Below are 27526 nucleotides of genomic sequence, written 5' to 3' on the forward strand. Positions count from 1 at the left end.
ACTCGAATTTCTATTTATTAATTATTATTGGGAATTTAAATAGCAGTTTTAACACTGACCCACATACTTATGGGTTGGACGTATTGTAGTAATTTTACCAGCTGCACAACAACAGTGTGACAGATGGAAAATAATGTGCAGCATGGGTTAGTGTCCAGCACTTGAATTTACACAATTGTTTATTACGAAAAACATTAATGAAAATACATGATTGTAGGATAATTTGTCTTGATTCGAAAAGTTAAAGATACATACTTTTGATCATAAGTGGAGGGAAACATATCAATATGCAAGGACAAAAACAATAAATAGTGTCTGCTGCAGTGTCCATTTTTGTAATAATAAGAAATACAAAAATATATAGCATGTACATTCATTATAGACACTTGCAGTGTGGTCATCATGTATTTTTTGATCTCTAAATCATTGAAATCCTGTTTCATCTATTTCTAATTACTGACGCAATAGTATTATTTGTTCTGCATGAAAGGTTTAAGAAAGAAAGAAAACCACTTTCTGATTCCAAAATATGTATGTATTTTTTGTATAAACGTATCATTTTCAAACAGGAATATGTATGTGCAGTATTTCATGCACCCTTAAGGCTTCTCCATAAATAGCCTGCATGTAAAATCTCCTGCTCCATAGAAACACATGAGATAAACTGACCTTAAAAAAATGTTGGACGCTATTTCCCGGAAATTTTGTCTTGACTAATATTACAAAAAAACCTCACTTTTGCCTTCCTCTCCATTACAACTTTATGTAATGTCATGGTTGTGTCTTTGCGGCTGTTGTATCCCACGTAGGGCACGGGGGGGTGAACCAGCTCGGCGGGGTGTTTGTGAACGGCAGACCCCTCCCGGACGTGGTGCGGCAGCGGATCGTGGAGCTGGCCCACCAGGGGGTTCGGCCCCTGCGACATCTCCAGACAGCTGCGGGTCAGCCACGGCTGCGTCAGCAAGATCCTGGGCAGGTGGGTGAACACTCTCCGGACAAGCCCTGAAGCCAGGTACACTCTGCGGGGTGCGAGGTGGTGGATGATATGTGCACGATGTTCAGTGGTGGAGGTGGAGGAGAGCTCAACCTGCACAACTCAGAAGCGTTTCTAATTCTGAAATAGGGTTAATTAGATATAACTGGCCCTAAATTATTATATTAACGCTATTTGTGAAGGTCAGAGAGTTCAGGTGGGCTTCTCCTCCATTTTATTATAAGTGTTTGTTGGAATTATTCAATTTGTATTTACAGAATGACATCCTCGCCGTGTATTTGTGCATGCGTTATGTTTTGCATTTTTAAGGAAAAAAAAATGTTTTATTTGAGACATCATGGGGAAACGAAAACGCATTTTCAAGTTTGATGTTTTGCTGGAGAAAGTTTGAAAATAAGTAGTTCTCAGTAAAACTCAACAGCATGTGCGTGTCATTGTGTTTAAAGTGGTTTAAAACGCCTATCTCATCGGTATGATTACATCAGAAAAATTGCAAGCTATCTCAATGGAACATATTTGTTATGACTGCAGGTATTACGAGACTGGCAGCATCAAACCCGGTGTGATTGGTGGGTCTAAACCTAAAGTGGCCACTCCAAAAGTGGTGGACAAAATCGCAGACTACAAGAGACAAAACCCCACCATGTTTGCTTGGGAGATCAGAGACAGACTGCTAGCGGAGGGCGTCTGCGACAACGACACAGTGCCAAGCGTCTCATCCATTAACAGGTAGGACAACAAATCTAATATAAAGGGGGGGAAATGCAGAAAAGAGAAAAATATGATTTTTTTAAACGTTATTTTGTTTGGGTTAAATTCCGAGGTGCAGTGCAACCCTTTAATAGGTTATTTATCAGATATGCTGAGCGCACCACCGACAGCAGAATATTGTTGGATCAACTTTGTGCTGGCCGCTGCGCCGAGGCTCTGCGGTCTCAGAGGTGCAATTCAATCTTTCAGTCCAAACTCCCTCAACAATCAGCAGTACATCCAGGACTGAGTGAATCTGTCGAGATGAAAACCGATCAATATTCGGTGACCAGATCCCGTGGCGCTATAAAGCAGGCCAATTTTCTTTAGCACATCTAATGTGCTGCTGCACACAGAAAGGCAGAGCAACATGGCTCTTCTGCTGCAAGGTTTTATTTTTGAAGAATTAAAAAGGGTAAACATTATAGGCTGCAATTTGTAAAAATCATGCATCTTGAGAAAATACGTAAATATGTTGTAGGCTTGTAGCAATAATAGAAAAAGCAATTAAATCATTTATTAATTAGTCTCCTGATTTAAATCCTTGCATTAAAATTCCAGGTTGCTGTAATTAATATTGATGTTACATTATGAGGATGCTTAAAATCGAGCATCAATTGTGTCTGGGCTGTAAAACGCTTAAATGATAAATGACTAATAACGATATTTAAGTCATTATTTATGCTACAAATCTACAATGTTGTTAAAGAAATTCCTAAAGCAGCACTCTAGTTATAGAGTGGCAGACATATGAGGACCCAGGACACCCCCACCCTCACCCCTCCTCACCCCCAGCAGAGATCCCTGGTGATGAACTTTGGTTAAGAGGCACTGTTCCATAGAGCTAGCATCAGCATTACATTTTAATGAGCTGATGGGAGAGCATGGACAGCTCCACACAAGACATCTTTTAAATAGAGAAAAGGCTGAAGAAAATTCATTTCATGCTTCGTGGCTGCTTAAAAAGCCCCATTTAAGAGGGCTCAGACACATGTATGTGATCAATTCAAAATGTACATTAATATCATTAAAAGAGCCCTATAAGTTATTTTTTTCAATTCCAATTAAAGCTTACTATTTTGGATGTGTGGGGTGGGGGTGGGGGGGCTTATGTGTCTTTGTTTATGTGGGAAATTAAATTGTGAATACAAAGAACTGTAATTCTATCAGCCAAATATGAGAGCTACTTTGAATTTCTATTACGGCTTAATGCTGAATATCTTCTCTTTTTTTCTGAAGATTTCAATGTGTTGCTCTGTGCCTCACACACACACACACACACACACACACACACACACACACACACACACACACACACACACACACACACACACACACACACACACACACACACACACACACACACACAAACACGTTTTGATTTAGCCTGAGGTTAATATTTCAATAGTTTCAATTCATTTCTAAAGGAGCAGTCTGCACAAAAAATGATCAATGAAAACATCCTTTCTACTGTATCACTATAGCAGACTACTCAAGATCATTTCTAATGCTACTACATGTTTAACAAATATATAAAAAAGATAAGTGGCTTAAAATATATAACATGATTGTTTTTCATACAGGAGTTTCCCTTGTTTTCCAGTTGGATGACTATGGGCCAGTGTGTTTGTGTCACAGATAGTCTGACCTCAGGACTGTTGACAAAAGAGGATGCTCTATTTAAACACCTTTCGCCTGCATGCATTATTAAATGGGACAGAGATAGTGTTGTACTACGAGTCAAGGCCACCACAACCAACAAGTAACGCTACCCTGTTGGTAGCAATGAAAAAAAAAAGTCCTCAATGGCGCTCGATAGTATTGATTCAGAAGGAAAGCAATTTTAATATTTCTTCAGGGGATTTTCAGCAACAACCGGGTCATTAATTCATTCTCCCAAATTGCTTATTCAATATCAAGAACATGGATACCAAATAAAGTCTTTGAATTTATGTAGCACACACAGAAGTCAAGGGGTCGAATAACTGTTATGGGCAGAAGTGAAAAAAATTAAAACGTCAATATGCGCTCTCTGGAATGCTGTTGTTAGGTAGCTTTGCCTCCAAGGGGATTTTCTTTCTTTTTTTATTTGTGACAGTGCTGGATTTATTCCTCTGAAGCCTGCTGGCCCCTACAGTAACATCAATATCCAAATCATCTGATACATTTCTGTATGTGGAGAAAATACAACAGTTATATGGCATTTTGAAATGTTAGCATTGGAGCGGATGATTATTTTCCTTCTGAAATAAAAACATGCAGAGGTACCGCATGTGAATTGTGCAAAGAAGTACAAAAGGCTCCACAGTTCTCACCCAACCTCTTTGTGCTCTAAAATAGCTCTCATGGCATACATGATGAATAGTTTTAAAGTTTACAAATTATTGTGACAGCTCCCTTTTTCCCCAAGTGCCATTCAGATTAAAGGAATCTAATGCTGGCGTAAGCTTGTGCGAGGCAATAAGGAACTATTGCTTTCCTGTCACATGTAATTTATAGCTTTCTATTTGCATCTGTTTGCCCGTGTGACTAATCCCCAACTGTTTCTCCCCAAGCCCCGATCAATACAACCTCATCCGCATTGGCACATGGGGGCCGCTGGTTCTACAGAGATGTTTGATCTGGGAAGCAAAGGGCTACTCTGGGAATGCGATCGGTCCCAGAGAACCCCCCCCCCAACAGTGGGGGAGAGGGGGAGATCTGATTAGTGTGGGCCAGGTAGAGGCAGTGAAGCTGATCATTGAGGTGAATTGATGTGATTTCATGCTTTGTTTGCAAAATCACTCAGACCAAAAGTGCAATGAAGACTTTTCTCCACACCTCACCTTTAAGGTAGAACCAGTGATCCCTTTTGCGTTACATTTGATAACGTAATCACACCGTATCTCCATAGCAGCTGAGGTTAGGGCTAAGTTGGGAATTCTCCAGGATGGGTTGAGGTTCTTAGGAAAGCAGCGGTGACATCTGCTCTTCTTTGTTCCCCAGGATCATCCGAACAAAAGTCCAGCAGCCTTTCCATCCGTCTCCCGATGGGTCGTCCCTGACGCCAGGCCATACTATAGGTAAGACTGTAGCACAGGCATTAGCATCACAGAACTTACTCGATGTTTTTTATTTGAAATACAAGCTAATTTCTTGCTGTCCTTCCCACAGTACCGAGCCAAGCCTCTCCGCCTGTAACCAGCGCCTCCAACGACCCAGCGGGATCATACTCCATCAACGGGATTCTGGGTATCCCCCGATCCAACGGCGAAAAGAGGAAAAGAGATGAAGGTAAGACCTTTTTTCTGTCTAGATGAGAAAAGATATCAAATCAGTTAGAATGCATCAAATATCTCAGACCCTACAAAAAAAAAAAGCAACACATTTTTCTCTGTGCAGCTTTATGCTATAAAACCCACTTTGCTGAACTTGCAATTACAGCATTAAAACCTGCTTCAGTTCCATTAGATGACCCTTATAAAACACCTAAGTCTGAACTCTGTTACACCGCTGTGTCAATCTGCCAAGGAGTCTTTTGATTTGAAGACACGACCTCCGCTGTTGTCTCCTGCAATTAATCTTTATGGAAGTGATTAAAGGGCTTTAGATAATTACATGTCAAGATGATGTAGCCAACCACCCAGGTCAGTGAAGAAAGCTGCTGCAGCTCGGTGGAGGGCTTTTTTTCCCCCTCTCCCTTTAACAAAAGTGGCTCCACTTCAGCTGCTGAAGTAGTAGGTTAGTGGATATAAGGGGGCCTGAGGCGATATAGATTATTGGTTCTGTAAGCAATAGGCTTCCTTAATGTCACTACATAAGTCTGATGAGAATAGCTAAACAGATGCACTCATGTTGCAAAGCGTGTTCGGGTACGGAGGGATGATGTGGCTGCTGAAAAGGGGCAGTTATCTCAAACAGGGTGGGGAATGAGTGCCTTATTTCTGCAGTGCTCCAGAATGAGAGCTAATCAGAGCACGGCAGCAGTTTACATAGCGTCTTTCTTTGTTATGGCGTTTGTCGAGAAGCACGGGGGTTTGCGGGATATTGAGTGGAATTGATGTTTTATGTGCGTGCAGGGAGGGAGGGATGACTAATGACCTGTCAGAGGTAGATTTCCTGGCAAAGATATAAAAACCAGCATGACGTGGACATGGCAAATGACATAATCAAGTCCTCCCCTGTAAGAGATGCAATCGCGGAGGCATAATGCAAACGTCTGGTATTTTCAAGGGTTCATTCTCAGTCGTTCGAGGACCCCTCATATTAACCAGGGTGTAATGTCTAGTCCCTGAATGATAGAACGCACACATTGCTATGCAGATTGCTACTGAAGGGCAAAGAGGTATTAAAGGGCATGGAGGGGAATAAGGTGTGTGTGTGTGCGTGTGTGTGTGTGTGTGTGTGTGTGTGTGTGTGTGTGTGTGTGTGGTGTGTGTGTGTGTGTGGTGTGTGTGTGTGTGTGTGTGGTGTGTGTGTGTGTGTGTGTGTGTGTGTGTGTGTGTGTGTGTGTGTGTGTGTGTGTGTGTGTGTGTGTGTGTGTGTGTGTGTGGTGTGTGTGTGTGTGTGTGTGTGTGTGTGTGTGTGTGTGTGGAGGAGAGCCTGTTTTGTGGAGGTCTTCCAGGTGACAGCGCCATGTTTCTACGGCTATTCAGTCTCGAATGATTCCCCTGATGTGCTGCCATTTCTGTGATTTAGGTGCTCGGCCAGCATTACGATGAAAGAGAAGAAAGCTCTGCGTGTGTGTGTGTGTGTGCGCGATAATGTGCGTCAGGGTAGAACTTGTACTGAGGGTGACGGAGGGAGCTGTGGTTCTTATATACTCTCTCTATGGCCGGCTGCTGCCTACCTGCAACCATGGGGTCAGGGATATTTTATCTTTCCAAAACATAAACCCCAGGCCTTGGCCGCACACACACGGCTGCAGAAGCAATGTCTCGCCTGGAGCCACAGTTTGTGAGAATAGTATATTACATAGGATGTTACCCTGTAGACACTATTGTCCTGTTGCTGTTGTCTTAAAGTGCACATTGCCCCCCAAAAAGAAAAGAAAACACCCTGAATCTGACAATTTTGCAGCAGTTAGGCTTCCTGTGAGAAAGGGTCGTAGCCGTTATTGTGTCCTATCTTGTGAGGTTTTTGCTAACATTAGTAACTTTACATTTTAGCGAACATTTATCTGGAGTGTATATAGACTGTATTATTATATTCTGGGATGTATTTATGTAAGAAAATCATTACGGATGCCACATTTTGCGATAGATTGCGTCATCTTTTTTGTTTTCTCATTCACTCACAAGTCATTAACTCATGCATTATTTCTGTAACATTTACATTTTCAGAAACAAGACATTTAGTGAGGAGTAGTAAATTATAGCGCACTTGACTATTGCTATATTATGTTTTGTGATACCGTATCAATTCTCAAAAACACTACTGCTTTACAGTTACAAACTGTTAAAACTCAAGGGTTTGTGGCGGACAGCGGCACAACAATTAAACGGACAGTGATTATTGCAAATGCATATCCCACCGTTTCGTTAATACTGTAACATTTTGCATTGTTAATAGAATGGGGATTATACTTAATTATAACCCCTATATCATAGTACAAATCATTTTTGCCAGATTCTTGCCTCAAGAAAGCCCTAAAATGTCATGAGAAATGTCTGGAAATGATCTAAAGCTATAGCCATAGGGCCTACTGGATAGTGTTTTTCTCAACCAAAAAAGGTAAACGATCCCGAGAATCTACACATAACCCTTAGCATCTAGAAAATCCTGGCACTGAAATCAAACAAATAGAAGTAAAAAGTATGTCCTTGCATCTTTCAGTTTGTTTCGAGCTCATTTTTGGGCAGCACTTTTTTTCTAGCTGAGATCTGTGCTTCAATGTTGCCTTGTTTGCTATTCAGAAGTATTTTGCTTCCCCCAGTTGGCAGGAGTCAGTTAATGCTTGGATTACATTTCCTCACAGCACAGTAGCTTGCCTGAGCCCTATTTAACTCGGTAAGCCTCATGATGATTGTGGCACAAGCAGTCATTATCAAGGGTTGAAAACATGAACAAAAATGAGGCGAAGGAAAAGGAGGGTAGGGGTTACGTAGGGGAGGGCTGTGTGCAACACATGCCCCGCTGAAATGGATTGGCTGTGTGGCTCTGAGTATTTGTTTTAGGCAGTAGCTGTGGCTCTCTGCCAAGCAGGCGGACAGCTCCTAAGTTTCCAAGTCAGCAGTGCCCTTAAAAAAAGGTCCCCCATTACAGGAGGGATGTAGCGATAATGTAGTGTGACACACGTTATGTACACTGGGTCTCGGCAAGAGGAGCTTCAGGGACACAGGTGTCATAAGAGCCATTAATCTGCTATTGTCACGTGTTATTGCAAATTAAAAGTAGCATGTTACACTTGGCAGCCATTGTTGCAGACGGACAGAGCGGGGGAGAGCGAGAGAGAGACCCCTGGAGATGGTGACCACGGCTGTCCGCACCTTTTACAAAGTGACATATATTAGAATTTGCAATTCTGCAGAGAAAAGCCATTACCTCGCAGATTAACATCCGAGCGTCCCAGCTCCTCCACCCCCACTGCTGCTGTAGGCTCCAGAAAAGACAAAAGGAGAAGCTGCTCCTCTCAGGGTCAAATACAAATCTGTCATACAGTATCTGATGTTTAAGTACAAATCTGCTTTCAAGCATGTTTTTGTTCACCTTTCTTGTTATTAGTGCACGTTTGAGTGAGCTGGATTGACCTGAGCAGACAGCTCTGGAGGTCTGTTGAGAACACGCAGCGTCCATGAAGTGTGTCCGGTCTTTCAAAGTCATATCACACGTTCTTTCAGGGCGACCCACACAAATTGCACAATCAGGCCTGTAGATGATTCTTAAATTTCAACCATTCTGGTGGTTTTCTTGCTTTGTGTGGGGCTTTCTTTCTTGATTTATGAGCGAAATAGCGAGAGAGAAATTTTATGATAAGATGATCATCATACATTTCAAAAGGCAACAACAATAGCCAGTGGCAGTGAGAATGGATGTGATTCCGTGCTTCAGTAGCTGTTGAATTAATTATTTCTCATCTCTGAGCGTCATGAGGACTGAACCGATGTGTGTGGATGGAGATGAGTGATGGAGCGGGCCTCCGTCACACCCTGCTCTGTGTATCAGCATCTGTTATGGGGGAGAGGGAGAATCAACACAGGAACTCAGAGCGCAGCAAAATGTCAGCACCTAAGAGTGCAACCTTCAAATTAGATTAATAAATCTTTAAGAAAAAAATTAAATCAGGACATAAAGGAAAATTGATGGTCGTAAAACATTAAACAATCTTTCCAAAATGTGCATCTCAGAATATTAAGAAGGATCAGACACAAGGCTGCATATGAGGAATATTTCAAATACTTTCATTTATTTTTTGGCTTATTAATTATCAGAAATACTTTTTGTTTGACCAACAGCCAAAAACCCCATCGCTTTGAATTTTAAAATGATAGTAAGTGTGAAAAAGCAGCATTTTCACACATTTAATTAGATGCATACAGAGAATACTTGGCCTTTTTTCGGTTAATCGATTATCAAACTTGTATTTGATTAATTTTCCATCGATACAATATTCCATTCATCGTCCCATCCCTTTGAAACACTCATCACAGATCTTTAATGATGCAGAACAAACATATCAGTGTTTTAATTTATGTTTACATAATCACAGCATTAAATTAGACAAAACAAAATGCAGCTGAGTTCATCAAATTTGTTTTAATTTGATTTCATTTAGCTGTGAATTGAATCAGGCGGGAAATTATAGAGGTGTATTATTGCGAAATGCATAGCAATGCGTTAAGGGAACCAGAGTGTATGTATGTCGACATGTTGTTTAAACAAGGAGCAGACAGAGGGGGGGGTAAGCTCATTCATCTGAGGGGGGGCTCATGACCTCAAGGTGCCAGCTCACCTCCCAGTGCCTCTAACAGGAACTTAAATAACTATTTCAATTGCGGGGAAAGTTGAAACTTTTATTCTGAAATCATAATTTTCTATAAAAACGCAGGCTATTATTGAGGCTACTATTTAAACTCATCCTGCACTTCATTCATGACATGTGCTGTGTTTTTGTTTGGCGGGCAGTCACTCAGACGCACTCTCAGTCTCAGGGTTGCGTTGGCTAAAGAGTCCTGCTAGGGGTCGCGACCTCTGGGTGCCAAACCCGCAGAGAGGAGTCTGCTTTATAGAGCCGGTTATCTGATCTGATAAAAGCGGCTCCCTCGTTACCAGAGTGTTAATACAGACTGATGTCAAGATGAATACACTCAACTCCTGCGATGATCAATAAACGACCGCAGAGCGGGACAAGCGTGTAACGCACCAACAAAGCCACTGTGGTCAAAGATTAGTATCACCGCCGCATAATGGGCTCATTTGGAAATGTCCAAATAGTGGATTTGACTTCTTGTAGGGTGATTATGGACTCTTAACAGCAACTCACAACATTTACAAATATTGCAGTTTGAAATTAATTATTTGTAATTGAATATGCATAAGTACAATTTGAAAGAAGACACTATTTTTAACGTATCAATAAGGAATTATTGCACAAAAACTACACACATCTGCTTCATTTGGTCTTTTCTTTTATTCAATTAAAAACTTTTATATTTTTAATGGCTCATTTTTAGGGATGGTTTATGTTAAAAAAAAAAAAATGTGTAACTTAAATTGTTATGGTTGCAACAATATCAACATGGTTAAGGTTAGGGAAAGTCGACAGTTTGAGGAAATAGAGAGTTTTGTTATCACTTTGTGGCGATATAATAATAAAAAATATGTTGTAATTGATCCTTATATACATTCATAAGGCACTTTATAAAAAACAGCGGCTTCAAAATTAATGATAAAAAGGCATAATAGTAGTCTTACACAGCATTGAAACATTAACAATATATAGCACTTTCTTCTTTTCTCCCGATTGAGTTTTAATTCCTACAAACGCTAGAGGGCTTTGTCACTTTGACGCATCTACATGGCCATTGATCTGACGGTTTAGAAAAAAGATTAAAGATGCATAAACTTGATTTACTCTCCAGGAAGCTTAATTGCGCCGCTACATAAACGCTCTAAATGTCACGAGAATCATCTTCATCACCAAAACACAGTCATTGCTGATTTGTTAGAGGGGAGTGAGTGGCTGGGAGGGCAGATGGGACTGTCCCCGGTGTGAGTGGGAGGAAGAGCATGTAGGTTGACCCAGGATGGTTTGTCTTGTGTGTGGGAAGTGTATTCCACTGTGGTGAATGACAAATATGGTGGGAGGGGTATTGATCAGGTGTTGTGTCTCGAGCCGGCTGATGGAAAGTAATTAATGACTCTATTTGCTTCGGTTGCAAAGAGAACAATTGAGTTTGATAAAGTGACAAGCAGCAGCTTAGGTGAGGGCCAGAAAACATGCTGAATATTCACCTGAATGGACCGAAGCCAGACCAGGGAAAATCCGATAGGTTGTTGTCTTCTTTCTGATGAGGCAGCTTCGTTGACCTCTTTAAAGGAACAGTTCAACCAATTGGTTTCCTCCCGAGAGTTGAATGCGTCATATGCAATAAATTAACAGAGTCAGGATTGCTTAGTTTAGCATAGAGACTAGAAAAAGGAGGGAAAGCTGAGATTTGTTTACCAACACTGACTAGCTGTTAACCTATTTCCAATCTCTATGCTAAGCTAAGCTAAACATCCCCTTAATGTCGCGTCATGCAAAAATGAGTGGTATTGATCTTCAAATCAAAACCTCACCAAGAAAGTAGGCTACTGTAGTGTAGGCCTTTTTCCAAAATGTCAAACTATTAATAATGATAATTAATAATTCCTTACATTTATTATAGCGCTTTTCCAGATGCTCAAAGCGCTTCACAAATACACATTACACATATCATACATGCATTGGCCATGTACTGTGGACAATACCCACAGGAGCAAGTTCAGGTGAAGTGTCTTGCCCAAGGACACACCCGTGTCTATTCTTTTGCATTGCATACGTCTAATCTAGACGACAAAGTGAAATATTTTTAAGTGTTTAAGAAACGCCAACTTAAAGTCAGCCAAATTTGAAGTTACATGTTTTGTACTGGAGAGTGACGTACTGTCATACAGTTTGGGAACAGTTATACCCCATGCATATAAAGGAGATGTACAACATTTGGGGGGGAAATATTGCTTGTTTTGGAAGCTAAACAACAATTCAGATAACACTATGAGGTTTAAATGATTGTTTTGCACCATCTAACTTTTTGGATCCAATACCGATACCCTTAGTCACGGAATCTGCCCACACGTACAACCATTGATTTATTTTACCAATATTATAATCTATATATCTAACCTGTTTGGCTTACCCTTATGTAAGGTATAACAAATACAGGGATTTCTGTGCCGCTAAAAACAGATTTGATCCGTATAATGACGCCGACAAAACAACAAAACCTAGCGTGGATTGGTCATATCATTGCAAAAAAACAAACTAACAACAAAAGAATAGTAGATGTACTAACACTGATAACAATTCAACATGTCAGACATCACTTGTTAATAAAACCTGTATTCACCAGTGCAGTGAAAATAGAATAAATAGTTAACAAGGTACTGTTAGCAAACTCGTGATATTTATTGCTTGACATTTTCGCAGCCATCAGCACAATTTCAGGTCACACACGCTCACACCCCCTCTCACACACACTTTTATAGCTCCTGATAGTCGGGTTCATCCTCTGGCCTCAGCCGGTGAAAAAAGGTCAAGCAGCGGAATAGAATGGCAATAACCCTCCCAAATGGTACTATCACACAGACATGATTGATCAATTGAATTCCGTGGCAGAGAAAAATGTGGGATTAAGTAGAGTATTATACGCACAATGAGTTGAGGCATGATGTTCATTTCAAGTTCATTTCAGCTCCCTCTTGCCACCAGATCAGGCAATCAATAGGGGCCTTGCATATCATATATCACCACTCTCCCACTGAGGGGAGAACATAATCTGCCGCCAATTTAGAATGACAGATTTGTAAGGGAGCTGAAGCTATCTGGGATCCAGGGAGGAGACCTACAGACACTGCAGCCAGGAGAGGTGGGGGGGGGGTGGAGGGAGGGAGGGAGAGAGAGAGAGAGAAAGGGGAGGGCGGTAGGCTAGGATGGTCTGTAAAGGCTTTAAAGCGTCGCACACAAGTGACAACAGGAAAAGCTAAGGCATCCTTCTCCCAACAGTCGGGTAATCAGGTCAGGAGTCAGGAGAACATTCCTGTGTTTGGAGAGCGGGATGATTGAACCAGACTGTACGGTTTTATTCAGCCTCTTGTCCCCGCCGTTGTTTATAAATGGAACCACCACACTCGCAGAGAATGAAAGCAGTATTGAATTGTGAAAGGGAAATTGTGCTTTAAAAAAAAAAAACTGCTCTTTATTTCAGTGAGCATCAAAAGGGTTCTGGGGAGGAATCAAAGCGAGGGGAAAAAAAGACACTATCATGGGCTGGCTGCTGCTGCTGCTGCTTTCATTAGTATACATGCTTGCCACAACATGTATATATTTGCAAGTGATGGTAATCCATCAATTACCAGAGGGCTTTCAGATCATGGTGGTGTCACTCCCGTGGCAGGGGGTGCAGGGGAAAAACCTGTGTGATGTAGCCAGTGGCTCATGACAGCCATTAAGGAGTGGAAAAACCTGCACTCCATCCCTTTCTGTCCTCCTCAGATCCCCCACAGAGGTGGTACAGAAAATACATGAGGAGAATATAAAGTGCATAGCTTGAAGTAAAAGGCCAGCTTCCCGGGGTCAGTCTCTCGATTGTTGCTCTTTCTTCTTGTAGATGGTTCAGATGGTTCTGGCCCACACAGTGATTCTCAGGGTAGTGTGGAGAGTTTACGGAAACACCTTAGGGCAGATGCCTTCACCCAGCAGCAGCTGGAAGCGCTGGACCGGGTCTTTGAACGCCCCTCGTACCCTGACCACTTCCCTACATCGGAGCACATCAAACCCGAACAGGTTAGTAGCACTGCAACTCACCACTTCAAGTACACACACACATTGTGCATGTGATGCTGATTCAAGCACAACAACAAAAAAACCACCTTTGTCACAAATATTCCCATACGCAGAAAGCTAATTAAACAAACGTCTGAGATGTCCAAGTATTGGATTAAAACCAAGCATGTATAATGCTGGAGGGATCACCTGGAAAACTCCCACACATTATTGATTTTGAGAGGAAAAACACATTCCTTGTATCCCCTATAATTGAGAATAACAGTAAGGCAACATGAAATTAATCAATACTGAGGTTTTTTCTCAATGTTATGCTGTGTTATTCAGCTGCTGCTTCTTGCCTTTGTTGTTTATTTTCCAACTTTGTGTCATATCTTGATGTTTAATGACTGACGCAGTCTCCAAGGCTGCTTTTATTGTTTTCATGAATTTGATGTATGAAAGCATGTATTCCCTCTCCTTCCTTCTGATATTAAAACCACACTTGCCATCCATCCTCATTTCTAAAATTAAGAGGCATTTGGGGACCAGCCACCCCCCCACGCCAAAACGACAGCCAGAAACCACCGCTTATTAAATGCTCTGGGCTTATTACAATGGATAACCTTTATTTACTTTCATTATACTGTTAAACAACAAGAGACTATTAATTTCTCCCACCGTACTACAAGTCGGACCCATAAAGCAAAAGCAGTCGCCTAATTGAGTTCATTTTAATTTCTCTCCAATCGGGGCGAATTACGCAGGTGATAAATCAGTGGGACAGGCCTCACCTCCAGAAGAGGGCCTAATTTGCAGCTAATTACAAAACTGATTTCTACTGGAAGATCAATACCAAAACGAATTGGAAATGACTTGCAATCACAAAGAGCGTCAGGGAGAGTATTAAAAGGCAGAGGGAAAAAGGGTGAGACCAAAAAAAGAGGGCAAGTGAGAGAGAAGAAAAAGAAAAAAGGAGGCCAGAAACAGTCGAGAAAAATCAGGTTTAATTTAATGCAATATTAATCAGAGCACTTTCCCTTTCATGGGTGCCTCACGGTTTTTTTCGTGGCCCTATTAGCCAGTGTCTGGGTTCTGTAGCGGGGCATTAAAAACCCATTCTGGAGATGCAAAACTCAATGGATTCACCCCTCCCACACTTCTGCTAGCCATTTGGTCATCCCTTTCAGACCTGTCTTTTCAGTTTCCCCCCTTCTGCCCTTTATCTGCATGATAAAACGTCTGTTTGGCGTCTGAAGCCTCAGAGAATAGAGGAAAACATCCGACATTGTGCCAGTGAACAGTTGTAGCAGACAATTAGAGTTTATCGGTGATAGTGGCAGACAAGAGCGGGGTCACGGGCGTCCCCCTGTGGGAGCGCGGCCCACTGAGCCACTCAGGCTCACACTGGGCTCTGGACAAACATTGTCAACACTCAGGCTCCGGAAGTCTCATCTCATTAAAAAAAACTGCTAACATCTGCCACGAGTGTCTTTTAGTGGATTTACAGAAAGAAACAATGAGGGACAAGCCGACAGATTCATTTTAGATTGAGGCAAATGTGTTTCATTGCAACACAATTACAAAAAGAGACATTTGTATTTATTTGCATTCAGACGTTCTACTCAGGCTATTAAAAAGCCAGGAAGTTGTTTCTGGATAGTTGTCATTAAATGCCTGGTCAGATCCATAGGTTTGTTTACATTCACTTTTGAATAACTCACTATTAAGGCTTTCAGCCGAAATTAAGAAGTTCACTTTATTTGTTAAAAGGAAAGAAGGACCCGTCAAAATAAAAGAAATGTAAAAAGGTATATTTTGTAAGAATTGTTTTGGTATTCCTGTAACTTGGGTATCAAATTGGACTTTTGAATGATACGTTTTTTTCCTCTAAAATGTCAAGGTTTTGTAAACTTAAAAAATGAAGCAGCACAAACGACACGCACCAACGTTAAAGGGGGTTCAGATCAAATGTTCAGAGGCCGAGCTCTAAAGACAGACACATATTACTTGCATTGCTCGCATTACAAATACAGTGTTTTGTTTGTGAGTTGAGTGAACTACTCCTTTATTCAACCTCTGACCGCACACAAGAGGCAAACTGCTAAATGGTCACAAAAAGTGCAAGTTTTACAAGTGATTCTATTCAGAGATAAGAGGTAATGAAATTTAAAAAAGGTGGTTTAGACTCCAAATTATAAGCAAAAAGCAGAAAAAAGGTGAATAGTGTCTCTGAAACAGGGCCACATGGTGAGCCTGTAACAAAGCAGAACTGCTTTCTCCCTTGGCTGATCAGGGGAAGGACTGCAGTCAAGCACAAAGGGCCAGCTGACGCCTTGGCTTTTCACTCATCTCAAAATCCCACTTCCTCTCAGACAATACCAAAATACATTCATGATATGCTTGAACTGCCACCCTGCAGCTTGAACACACACTCACACATACACACACTCATGCGCACACACACACACAATGCTCTCATACAAATGTATACTCGCACAGGCCTGTGTGGAGTGCTTAATGGAGGAGGAGAAGGGAGGATTTCCATCTTGGTATTGTTTGGTTGTGTAATGATTCAACTGTCCTTTTCCCAGGCTAATGAGTACTCGCTCCCTGGCCTGAATTCCAGGCTGGACGAAGTCAAGCCCAGTTTATCCTCTAGCGTCAACCCAGACCTGGGCCCCAGCGTGTCGCAAAGCTACCCCGTAGGTAAGATCAAGTGCCATACAGTACGCCTTTATGCTGCCGAGCCACTGCTTCAGCTGAGGGGGTTTGAAGTATGTAAAAGAATGAGAAAAACAACTAACACTGCCTGTGCAATTGACCAAAACATGTGTGAAAATAAAAAAAAAAAGCAAACCAAAAAGTTAAGTGTGAATACTTTTTTAATACCATTTCACTCTGAGCTGAATAGGTGGTACGATGGTGTGATAAAAGCTGAGCAGCTGTCCTCTGTCTGCGTCTTTGCTGAGCAAGCAGGGTGATAAGAGAGATTGTGGGGTGGGGCAGTGGGGGGGCTGTTCAGTCACCGCTGGACAAGGACCTTTGGGTGTCAGCACATCAGAACTATGACTGTGGATCAGAGCAAGGTCTCGCACCAAAAAAAGAATAAAGGCCACCATGCAGGACTGACTGCTTGTTGGCTGCTGCTGTGTTGCTCCTGTGATTTGTTCGCCGGGAGACAGTTTGTGTGTCTCAAAGCACGAGTAATGTGCCTCGGTAAATACGCTCTGGCATTTCTGCCGCCTAACTCTAACACCATGATCATTTATTTCGCCCTCCTCTCCCCCCCCCCCCTTCTTGCCGTCTCCTTTCCTTGTCACAGTTAATGACTGCCTGGCTAATTGAAATATTGTTTCGTTGTTGCCGTGTTATTACCAAGAAGAAGGTTAAGTTTACTGAAAGTTTACGATGACTGTCAGGGGCCTGAGATTAATATACAGAGCTTTTATTAAAATTCATATAATTATGCAGCAGCCATCAAAGGCGAGGAGTTCTGCGTGGGGGAGGACAGGGTGATTGCAAATTGCTTCAGCCCCCCCTTCTCAAATGATAGCCAAGCAGACTTATGAGAAGAGAAAGGACCCTTTTCTCATTAATATGTGGGAGGTAGATTTCCCTGTAAGGCAGGCCTCCTGAGAAGAAAGGTGTGTGTTTGTCCTTTGTGCGCTGATGGCCCCGTAGAATGCAGGCGGCTTTGTTTGCACCTGGGATATTTCAGATGGTCTCTGCAGAGAGGGTCTCCTTACTGCTTTACAGGTGCAAAGAGACATGTAGAGGAAGAAAGATGGGATTGTATGCATACCGGTGTGTGTGTCTGCACATGAAACACATATCACTTGCTTTTGTGTTTGTAAATACCTTTTTCTGGTGGCAGGCAGAGAAATAAGGAGGTCAAACTAATGGAACAAACATCACTTCCTCTTGTAATTAGTATTTGTTTTGTGGCTCCTCTGCTTGGTTTTCCCTCAGTGGCTTCCTGTGTGGATATTAGGATATATTCAGGTGTGTGGTCTCACTAATGGCTGAGTATTACAGTTTAGTTGCCAGCGATAAGCCCACCAGAGGAATTTTAAGCCATGCAAAAAGTAGTAAATGATCTGCAGTATTTAGGCCCAGATCCAATTTCAAACTAATTGTGTCTTTACGGGGGAGAGAACTGGAGATTACGTTCATCCTTAAAATGTTTTCCAACACCAATTAAAACGCCTGCAGTTATTGATCTTGTTGATTTTATGTCCTGGAATTTGCATAATCTATTAAAAATGAATGATTCATGAAGTGCTCATTGCCAGAGATCGGGATTCTCAGTGAGCTGAAAGACTTCCGAGATAGAAATATTTTGTGTCCTCTGCTTATCCTATTAAGGCTCAAAAGTACCTGCAAAGCACACTCAAATAAGAAAGGGATTTAAGGGCATTGTGCACATCATCGAAATTCAGAGGCAAGAAGCCACTTCCATTAAAACCGTTTTTTTCTCTCTCCCTCTCCTCCACATTAATGCTGCATTACCTGCTAAATAGTCCCTCTTACCCCATAAAAACACCAACGGGTTCCATGAATATGTGGATAGGACAATTGCATATTGTGAGGTAATTTCTATTGTTGATATGGGAAGTAATTTCTTTGATGAATTCCCTTCGAGAGATGGATTTCATCTCAAGTGCTTCTTATTATTGTTCATTCGAACTGCTTAAAATTCAAATGGTGTGAGCTGTGGGTGAATTTATGAAAAGCAGAAGGAGGAGCTCGAAACTTTTTTGTGTATTTTCAGAAATAAATGGAGAGATGGCCTCGATACGGCCAATTGTCCACTATTTCTATAGAGAGTTTCAGTATTTCCTGAAATTAGTCGGAGCCCACCTGTTTTCTCGATGGTGCTTCAGGCTGAAGAGCCATCTCCGAGCACTGAGCAGAGTCCCTAGAGCACTCAGTGGGAGTTTTACACATCTCCACTCAGTGACTGCATACTCAAGACTCTTTAAACATATTCCCTGCTGGGCCTGTTAATGAAGGCCTCCAAAGGCTTAAAGACCCCCGTGTCAATGACACTTCCCCTCCTCAAGCAGCTGCTCCTGTACACTCCTGTCAGGTCTCTAAACAAAACTTCACCCAGCAAATAAAACCATCCACACTTAGCATTCAATTAGGGTGAGTGAGTGCTCTCAGGGTGCTCTACACAGGAAGTACCAGGACCTGTTGTTGTCCAGTGAGCAGCGAGCAAAGATCAGAAAGCGAGCCTGCCGTAAGTGACGCGTGGCCTCGTGACAAAGCGGTCGCCCGTCTTCCTACAGGGGGGAACTAAATTAATGCTTATTTCGTCTTCACAAAAGCAAACTAACCTTTGAGCACACATTTGATAATGAATGACTTTCAGCCGGTGTTCGGGGAATTAAAGCAATTTGGCTCTCCAAACATTCTTTACTTAGTTGTAATTAATTAGGGTGCTGAGATTTTTTGGCTTGTGATAAATTGCCCCGTTCTGCATATAGCCTAGAAAACTGGAGGTCAAAGATTTTTGGTTGTTGTTGTAGCAAAACATGAAGGTGTCCCTGTCATGCTAAATGTAATACTCTTGCAAGCAAAAGAGTCATTCACAAATGACTTTGTTTCTGTGCCAAATAAAAAGAAGGTCGTCTTATTTTTCGTTCGTGTTTTAAGAAACGGGGATGACAGCAATGCAAAAAAGCACATCGTAGTTTCTTGTCACGTTACTGTGAGTTGAGATAAAACTCATCAATCTTCTCGCAGTATATTCAAGTGTTGACAAAATAGTTTGAACAGTTTGATGCTTTCAGCCACTCGGTGTAGTAAATATATTTATTTTCAAAAAGCATTCAAACAATCTTAAAAATCTTATATTTCCTGGCTCACTAAAAGCAGGAATGACTGTTTTTCCGCGCTCAGCAGCAGCTATTACGAGTCACTTCAAAGGAAGACAGGAATCAACAGGGTTTTCTAACAGCAAACCAAAAAACTCTTTGAATTGATTCTCGCAGGGAAAGAATAAGAGGGCACAGCCAAATAAATAGCTTGATTTGCTGGCGTTCAATCTAAGGGGACTGACAGGAAGCAGACAATATAAAGAAGCGCATCTTTTAATGAGAATCTAGACACACATCTCTGTTGTAAAAACAACAAAGGCTGGAAGCAGCTAATGAGGCTATCATTGCTGTACAGAGAGTTCTCAGAACTGGCGCCTCACAGAAAGAGGGCTTTAAAGGGGACATAAAGCAACAGGCACAGAGCTGCTGGCAGTCACTGCCAACGCTATCCTGGAATACAACAACACTGCATTCAACAGGGACGCTGATCATTATTATTATCGCAGTCAACAGAGAAAAATAGACTGATGTTAATGGCAATAGACTCATTTTCTATTGGGCAAAACTAACCTTCAAGAAAACATTTTCCACGTGTTCAATCTTTTGCTTTGGTATATTTGCACATTAAAGGGCTCCTACTGTACGTTAATCAAAATACATGGAGATTTTCACTACTACCAAAAATGAAACAGAAAACCACTTTGTTTTATTGTTACCATTTAGAGTTAGAATTAATATTGAAGTCTTAAAGAATTGATTCTATTGATCTGATAGAAGTCACTGACCCATATAGTTCCCTAGCCCTTCACCTTAATTATGAATTTGACAAAAACTTGCAAAAGATATCATTAAAATCTGCACAAAAATGAATGGAACTAGGCATATGATAGTCTCCCTTTGAAAATGTAAAAGTTATTTGTGGTTACAACCTCAGCATTGTTCAGTTCCACCAGGGAAATAAATGTAGCAATGGTATCAGTGTCAGCCAATCGGAATCAGTATATGAAGAGGAAAACAGGTGATTGGTTCCCTATCGGAAATGATTTATTTGTGTTGGTAAAAGCAGCATTTATTGCATTTCAGTCATATTTGAAAGCGATCAAACCAGATGTTCCCTTTAAGACTGAAAGGCAGGGATCTGGTGCTCATAATGTATTTCATCTCTTTGAAGAAAGGTAATAAAGAGATAAGCGTATTTACTTGTATTAAACATAATGAAGAAAAGATTGGGTCAGTGTTTGCTGAGACAGTTAGACAATAGTTACCAATGTCTACACACACAATGGCCTCACCCCCGCTGGACCCCCCACCTACAGTACTCCCACGGCTCCCTTTGACTTATGTGCACTGGCTTGTGGCTGACTAATTCTTATTATAAATGAAATGTCCGGCATGACCTCACTCTTCTCTGTAAAGCTCTTTAACTCCGCAGCCCTCCAGTCTCGGTGCTTTAACCAAAAGTCACATCTCAGCAGGCTTCATACAAAACAGCCATCAGTGCTGAGATTTGCAAATAAGTGCTTTCTTTTGGCACTTGTTTTAAGTAAGCATCCAATAACAACTCTTAGATCAGGACTAAAAGATAGTTTCGGTGTAGTATTTTTAGTAATGGAAGTACTATTCAGATCATTTACTTAAGTAATTACTGCAATGAATTGAAAAAAACATCATTACACACCCAGAATTAAAATATATGTCTGATCTGCTGAAGTTTTATGAGCAAAACGTACTTGAGTTTCAGGGACACCCATTATGCAGAATGACCCATTTAAGAGAGCATAATATTATATACAGTATATAGTAAATTATTCCATTTTTATGGTAAGTGCTTTAAGATTTAAGCAGCTTTTTTATGAAGTAGCGAGTCAGGGTGGAGCTAATTTTAACGCTTCGAATATCGTTTAGTAGTTTAAACAGTTAATAGCAGTATGTCATATTATAGCAAATCTTACAATTATTTTGTACACAACATTTAAATATGCCAGCAGATGTTGAAAAGATTAAATGGAGTAAATATTGTATAAATGTGACACAGTAGAAGTAGTAAATTAAAGTACCTAACTATACTTTAATAAATGCACTTCATTGCCATCAATGGGATCATCTAAAATAAACAAAATACTATTACTAAAATAACTACTTAAATGACAACAGCCTTGAAAGCAAGTCATGTTGTTGTTATTTAATATTGTGTTGGTGAATGTTTTTACCAAACAAAATCAGTAGAAGGCTTCTTTTGGCTCCTTTACATCCTCCTACCCCCACTTCCTTCCTCCCCCCTCCCCCTCCCCAGGCCTGGGTCTGGTGCACCTCCAGGCTGCCACCCTGCCTCTTCACCAGATTCGCCAGCCGTCCCCATATCCCAGCCGCCCCACCCCCCCCCCCCCCTCAGGCCCCCACTGCAGCCAGTATGCCTGGCAGCCTGTAGTAGCAGGTACTTAAATACCCAGAGGGCCCATTCGCTCACCCTCAATTAAACAGATGCGTTTCTCATGATATTGCACATGTATGAATTGGATTTTTCAGTCAATATCTATATTAGCCTGTAGTTTATGCTCTCATTAGTGATGTTGATTAGCAGCAAGGGCCAGTTTTCCATATTCAGATAGATAAATATTATTTAAGAGAGTTCTATATGTTGCATAACTTGTGGATCAAAATTGATCAAAATGTGGATTTTAAGAGATGATTGGTCAAGAGGGGAGCCAAAAAATACTGTTAAAACAATCAATTCAAACAACATAAATAGAGTTAAGCAACTGCCATACAATGTATTCATATTATTACAGGTATGATTTAGTAGAAATATAGAAGCAAAATCGTTGTTAAATGAAAAAGAAAACTCCCTTTAGACCGTGACTCAGCGACATGCTTGTCATGAAGAACAAGAGACATATAATAATATTTGTGTTAATATTGTGATAAAAAATGTTCCTTAAACAGTTTGTTGGTTAATGCAACAACATGGACAGTTTTCTTCCACTAGTAGTCCCTCATTAAAGCTCCATTGGGAGATTATTTCCCCCTCGAGTCCAAGTGGCCCTCACAGCTGACAATATAACAGGGGCCTCTTCTACCCCGGCCCCTTTGCAGATTTGGGTTACGTGTCGTTTTGTCCCAACGTCCCCGTGGCCAGCGAGGACAGCCCAACCGTCACTCTCAATTACATAGCTGAATATCTGCAGCCGGACGGGTCCCGCTCCGCAGAGGGGCCAGTGTGCTCCCACTGTACAGAGAAAGAGAGGCCGCCATATTTAGAAAAAAAAGTTTGAACGGAGTAATGAGGAGGGATGTTTATGTGACCAGTATTCAGCGGGCTCAAAGCAGCAGCTGTTGTTGTTGTTGTTGTCCCATTTTAAAGTTAGAGGGGCGGACTGATGCTTTCTGGTGTTCAGTAACGGTTTGGACAAAACTAGGTTCTTTGAAACCATCTCTTAAATGATGGGAAAATAATGTTCTTGTGCTGACTGACTTGAGGTGGTGGTGATGAGTCATGATGTGTATAGTAATATCATCATTTCCTGGTTTTAAAACAGCATGAGCTGGTTTGCATTTTGAAATCAAACACTAATTGCAGAGCTAGACAGTAACTAAGCACATTTACTCAAGTACTGTATTCAAGTAGTAGAAGTTTGGAGGTACCTCTCCACGACATTTCAGAAGCCGCTTTTATTTGGCAGCTATTACAAAACTATATTTACTTTACTGAATCAGAATAAATATGATAATAATATCAATCAAATATAACAAATGTGTATAGAAGTAGCTACATATGTGTAGTTATAGGTCCATCTCTGCAAAATAATATATCTAAAATCTGAAAGGGACCAATCTCCATGCTGAGAATTTGGGATATTCACAGCAGTTATAATAATGCAGGCCTTATCTTTTCAATGCTGTATTGACCTTTCCCATTACAATACTTGAGCCAAAGTATTTAAATGCTTCTAGTCACATATTTGTAAACTTGAAAGCACTGATGAAGTGGTTTTTGTTTTGTTTTTGTTTCTCTTTGTCTCTCCAGGTCGAGATATGTCCAACACAACCCTACCTGGGTACCCCCCCCACGTTCCCCCCACGGGCCAGGGCAGCTATCCGACCTCCACGCTCGCCGGAATGGTTCCTGGTAAGTGAGAGACAACATCACATGGATTAATATTGTCATTAGGGGGGCTATTTAACAGTTGCGATATAAATTGACCTGCAGAACAAGAGGCGCACACATCCTTATATTAGCTCTATGTGTATGATTGGATTAGACGGGCTGAATAAGTGATCAGAGACCGAGGAGAGGACAGTGGTTCTCCCTTCCTTCCTGCTTTTTCTCTTTCTTATTGGCTCATTATCTTCCCGTTTGTACTGGTCGTCGATAAAACGCAATACCAGCCCTCCTCAGCGTCTGCGCTCCAGAGCACATCCCCTTCCTCTCCTCTACTTAACCTGCAGTTCAGTCTCACAGCAAACAGTTAAGGGTCAAAAGGCAGAGGCATGTGAGCACGGTAAATATTCAAATCTCTGTCTCTCGGAGGAGGTCAGGCTTGTGTTTCACTGCCAGGGATTCAGATTTGGTGCTGGGCTTCTTCAGCTCCAGCGTCACCAAGCACACATTTTCACCAAACCACAGCCGGCATTTTGCTTTGATGTGATTAAACCACTAGGATGAGGGAAACCAGTGGAGTGTGTCCGGTGTTTGCATATCATTTACCAATCACACAGCCCATCACTGGCTCTGGCTGTTACTCCTTCTCCTTCATGAAGGGCTGCGAAGACGAGTTTTGTTATCTCCTCAGCCAAGGGGGTTACATTAACTGCGCCATTTGTTTTGGTCCACTGGTAGCAGATCATCCTTAAAAAATAAAAAATTACAAAGATACATACATCTTTATACTTCATATAGATACTGATATTTTTCAGGATATCACATTTTTCTGCTACTTCAATACAACAAAGGTACATTTAGTTCAGTTTCTGATGTTCAAAGAATTAAAAACAGTTAGATTTGTACGAATGTTTTTTTTATTCCCGTTTTCTAAACATTGTTAATATATGTTTTCATGAATTAAAGTCAAAATAAATGGTGGGGACTCTTAGTGTTCAAGTTTTTCTTTCTGCCCATGTTATGAAAAGCTATTTTGAAAATAGAGAGACCATTTCTGTCAATTTAACACTAACCAGGAACAACAATGGAAGATGTGGTAGCACCCTGTGGCTGTCTGGATTTGCTTTGGGATGTTGACTCATAAAACTGTTAAATCAGTTGGTGGAAAAGCGTCAAGTCAAACATACTTTAACTTTCCATTTGTTCCTATGTGGCACAAAGCAGAAGATGAGGGCCTTAATCCTATGGCTTGTGGTTTTGTGTTACAACCCATTCATCCTATACACGACCACTAAGATTTAGTGACAGGCGCAAAACACTGTTAAAGCAAAGCCATTTCTCACCAGCTTAATATCAAATCTAGCCTTTATTATCTCGTAAAAGAAAGAAACGTGTTGAACCAGCAGCGCTCACTGACATGCTCCAAGTTAGTTTCCTCTGCAATGAAATTCTACCAAACACCACAGCTCAGACCAGAGGGGTTCGGATTGGAGATGTAAAAAATCTCTTTAAGAAAGGATGCAGGATTTATTGCAGCATATCAAAAATGTATGCATGAAACTGTTTATTACCACTCTGTATTTATTAGACGGGTTTGGAATATAGTGGAGGAAGAAGAATGGGTAGATATCCATAAATGGGACAAGGAAAGCCGCCGTCAGTGTCACATCCTGTATTGTTCAGTGTTGCATAACTTAAGTGAAATGAAAAAGAAATAAATTACTTGCTTGACTGGTTGCACATCGATGACTATCATTTTGCCCCTCAAATTGCATCCTGTTTTGAATGACGAGAAATGACTGCAAGTGAACGGGGTAATGGTTTGATGCAATGAAATGCTAATTGATTTGTTGTTTTGTTTTGCAGGGAGTGAGTTTTCGGGGAACCCCTACAGTCACCCACAGTACACATCCTACAATGACGCCTGGCGATTCAGTAACCCAGCATTACTAAGTGAGTAGAGAAAGAAAGATACTGGACTAATTGACCCCTCCCCCAAAGAGCAATTGTCCAATTTCTGGCTAGCAACTTAGCACCGTCTAAGCCAAGGAATGCATTAAACACCATTAACTGATCTGGCCTGAGCAGCTTGTTAGCATGCCCTGCTAACAAGCTTAATAAATAAAGCAGCTGTGGGTAGTCCTGGATGCTATCAGAGTTGAAGCTAACGCTCTAACTCTTCATTAGATTTTAGATATGTCCATTTTCTCTTGCACTGCTGAAAGTTAAAACATTCTGTATATCATGTAGCTCTAAAGTGCATAATTATATTCACTCCGATAATATTCTCATCCTTAAACAAGTCACCTGAAAACATTAAAAGCTGGCCAGTTATCAGGCATCATGAGGCTAGCATTATTGGCAACTAGCTAGCAGCTAATCAAAATTGCCAGGAAAAGTTGTCATTTCAGGCTTTAAAACTGAGGGGCGTTGGCTAGAATTTGGAAAAACCTGCTTTAGTTTGACTCTAAATTAAAGACTAATTATTACACAAAAGAAATGTTAAAGTGATAAATGGGCCTCATTGTAAACCGCTTTAAAGACAGTAAAGCTTAGGAATAGCAAAAGTAACGAAGTAAGGGAGCGAGACTTAGCAAACTGTCAAATAACTACAACAATTTTGAGTTTTCTAGCATGGAAAATTTGTAAAAATGCAGCGTATTTACAATGAAAATACCAATACTGTTAATGCATTTGGTGAATGTATGTTTTGTTGTTACAAATGGTTTGTTCTTCTATTCATTTCAGGTTCCCCTTATTATTATAGTGCCGCATCCAGAGGCTCCGCCCCTCCCACTGCTGCCACTGCCTATGACCGTCACTAGTTCCCATGGGAACCAAATCAACCTGCAGGACCCATGGTGGAAGCATGGTCCACTGGACACTGAGAAACTGCGCATAAAATCTTCCCGGCTCACGATGAGAAACTAAATTTTTTTGGGGGGGGGGATTCCAGACGACTTCTCTCCTCGCAGCTTTTTTTGGACACTTAAAGCCAAAAAGATACCTACAAGAAGATCATCAGAGACTCTAAAATAAAATCACCCGACACACATGCTGAAAACTGTGGCTAATTGCAGGAAGAAAAAAAGAAGAAAAAAAGACTAAAAACAAAGGTCTCTGGTTTTGTTTCCCCGTGGCACAGGTTCATCCCATCACGGATCAATACTGAACATTCCTTTTCTTGACGGCTCTCAGCAGGGACGCTGTCCAGAGCTTAAAATGTAGCAGCAGCCTTTTTCTTTCCTGTTACCATTCGTCTCCCACTCCGATTCAGATGGCAGCGCAATGAGATCAGAGGAGATCAGCAGCCGCACACGCAGGCTGTGGCAGGCTAACGTTGTTTTGATCCATCTAAGCAGTCACCGACCAAACATCCAGCATGAGTAAATCGATCCTTTTTGATGCCATGAGAAGATTAGGACATGTTCTCTGTGATACACAATCAAGATGTAAAAATGAAAATGAAGTAAATAAAGAAACATCCATTTGAAAATAGAGGGAGCCATGACAATATATCACCATGGCCCGCTATTTGCAAGATTTCAAGAAACTAGTAAATATATTCTTAAAATGATTTTTTTATTTCATTTTTATAATTCGTAAACGACTAAACTGCGGACTGCTTGGCTAGTGTGTTCCTATTTCTTATTTGTCAGGATACAAAATGTCATCAGGCAAAACATTTGTGTTTTTTGTTAATTTTGCACTATGTTGGAGCTTTGCAACACTGGAGCGTTATTATGCAGAAAAATGACGATGCATATTTGCTCTCTTTCATGAAATTGGCTGTAAGTCTAATAAGTCTCAGTCTGAAAAGGCACTTCTCACGTTTTCCTGTAATTCAAGGCCCATCATGTCACTGCCTTGACGTG

General features: G+C 41.1%; 1 protein-coding gene across 1 annotated transcript; it reads left to right on the forward strand.

Moving 5' to 3' along the window:
• Positions 1 to 867: 867 nt before the first annotated feature.
• Positions 868 to 26555, forward strand: LOC117464864 (paired box protein Pax-2a-like). The gene is made up of 9 exons (XM_034107587.2): positions 868 to 976; positions 1526 to 1723; positions 4730 to 4806; positions 4898 to 5017; positions 13573 to 13748; positions 16322 to 16436; positions 23577 to 23678; positions 25518 to 25604; positions 26400 to 26555. Exons 2-9 carry the CDS (start codon positions 1638 to 1640, stop codon positions 26474 to 26476), a joined length of 840 nt encoding a protein of 279 aa, XP_033963478.2. The 5' UTR covers positions 868 to 976; positions 1526 to 1637; the 3' UTR covers positions 26477 to 26555.
• Positions 26556 to 27526: the final 971 nt, after the last annotated feature.

The sequence above is a fragment of the Pseudochaenichthys georgianus genome, chromosome 19, assembly GCF_902827115.2.
Source record: "Pseudochaenichthys georgianus chromosome 19, fPseGeo1.2, whole genome shotgun sequence".
Lineage (NCBI taxonomy): Eukaryota > Metazoa > Chordata > Actinopteri > Perciformes > Channichthyidae > Pseudochaenichthys > Pseudochaenichthys georgianus.

Bases quoted from the DNA above. Each gene is read 5' to 3' on its own strand.
- LOC117464864 (XM_034107587.2), top strand. From the start codon at position 1,638: ATGTTTGCTTGGGAGATCAGAGACAGACTGCTAGCGGAGGGCGTCTGC. The intron at 5,018-13,572 runs GTAAGACCTTTT...TTCTTCTTGTAG, and splicing joins AAAGAGGAAAAGAGATGAAG to ATGGTTCAGATGGTTCTGGC. The intron at 23,679-25,517 runs GTAAGTGAGAGA...TTTGTTTTGCAG, and splicing joins GCTCGCCGGAATGGTTCCTG to GGAGTGAGTTTTCGGGGAAC.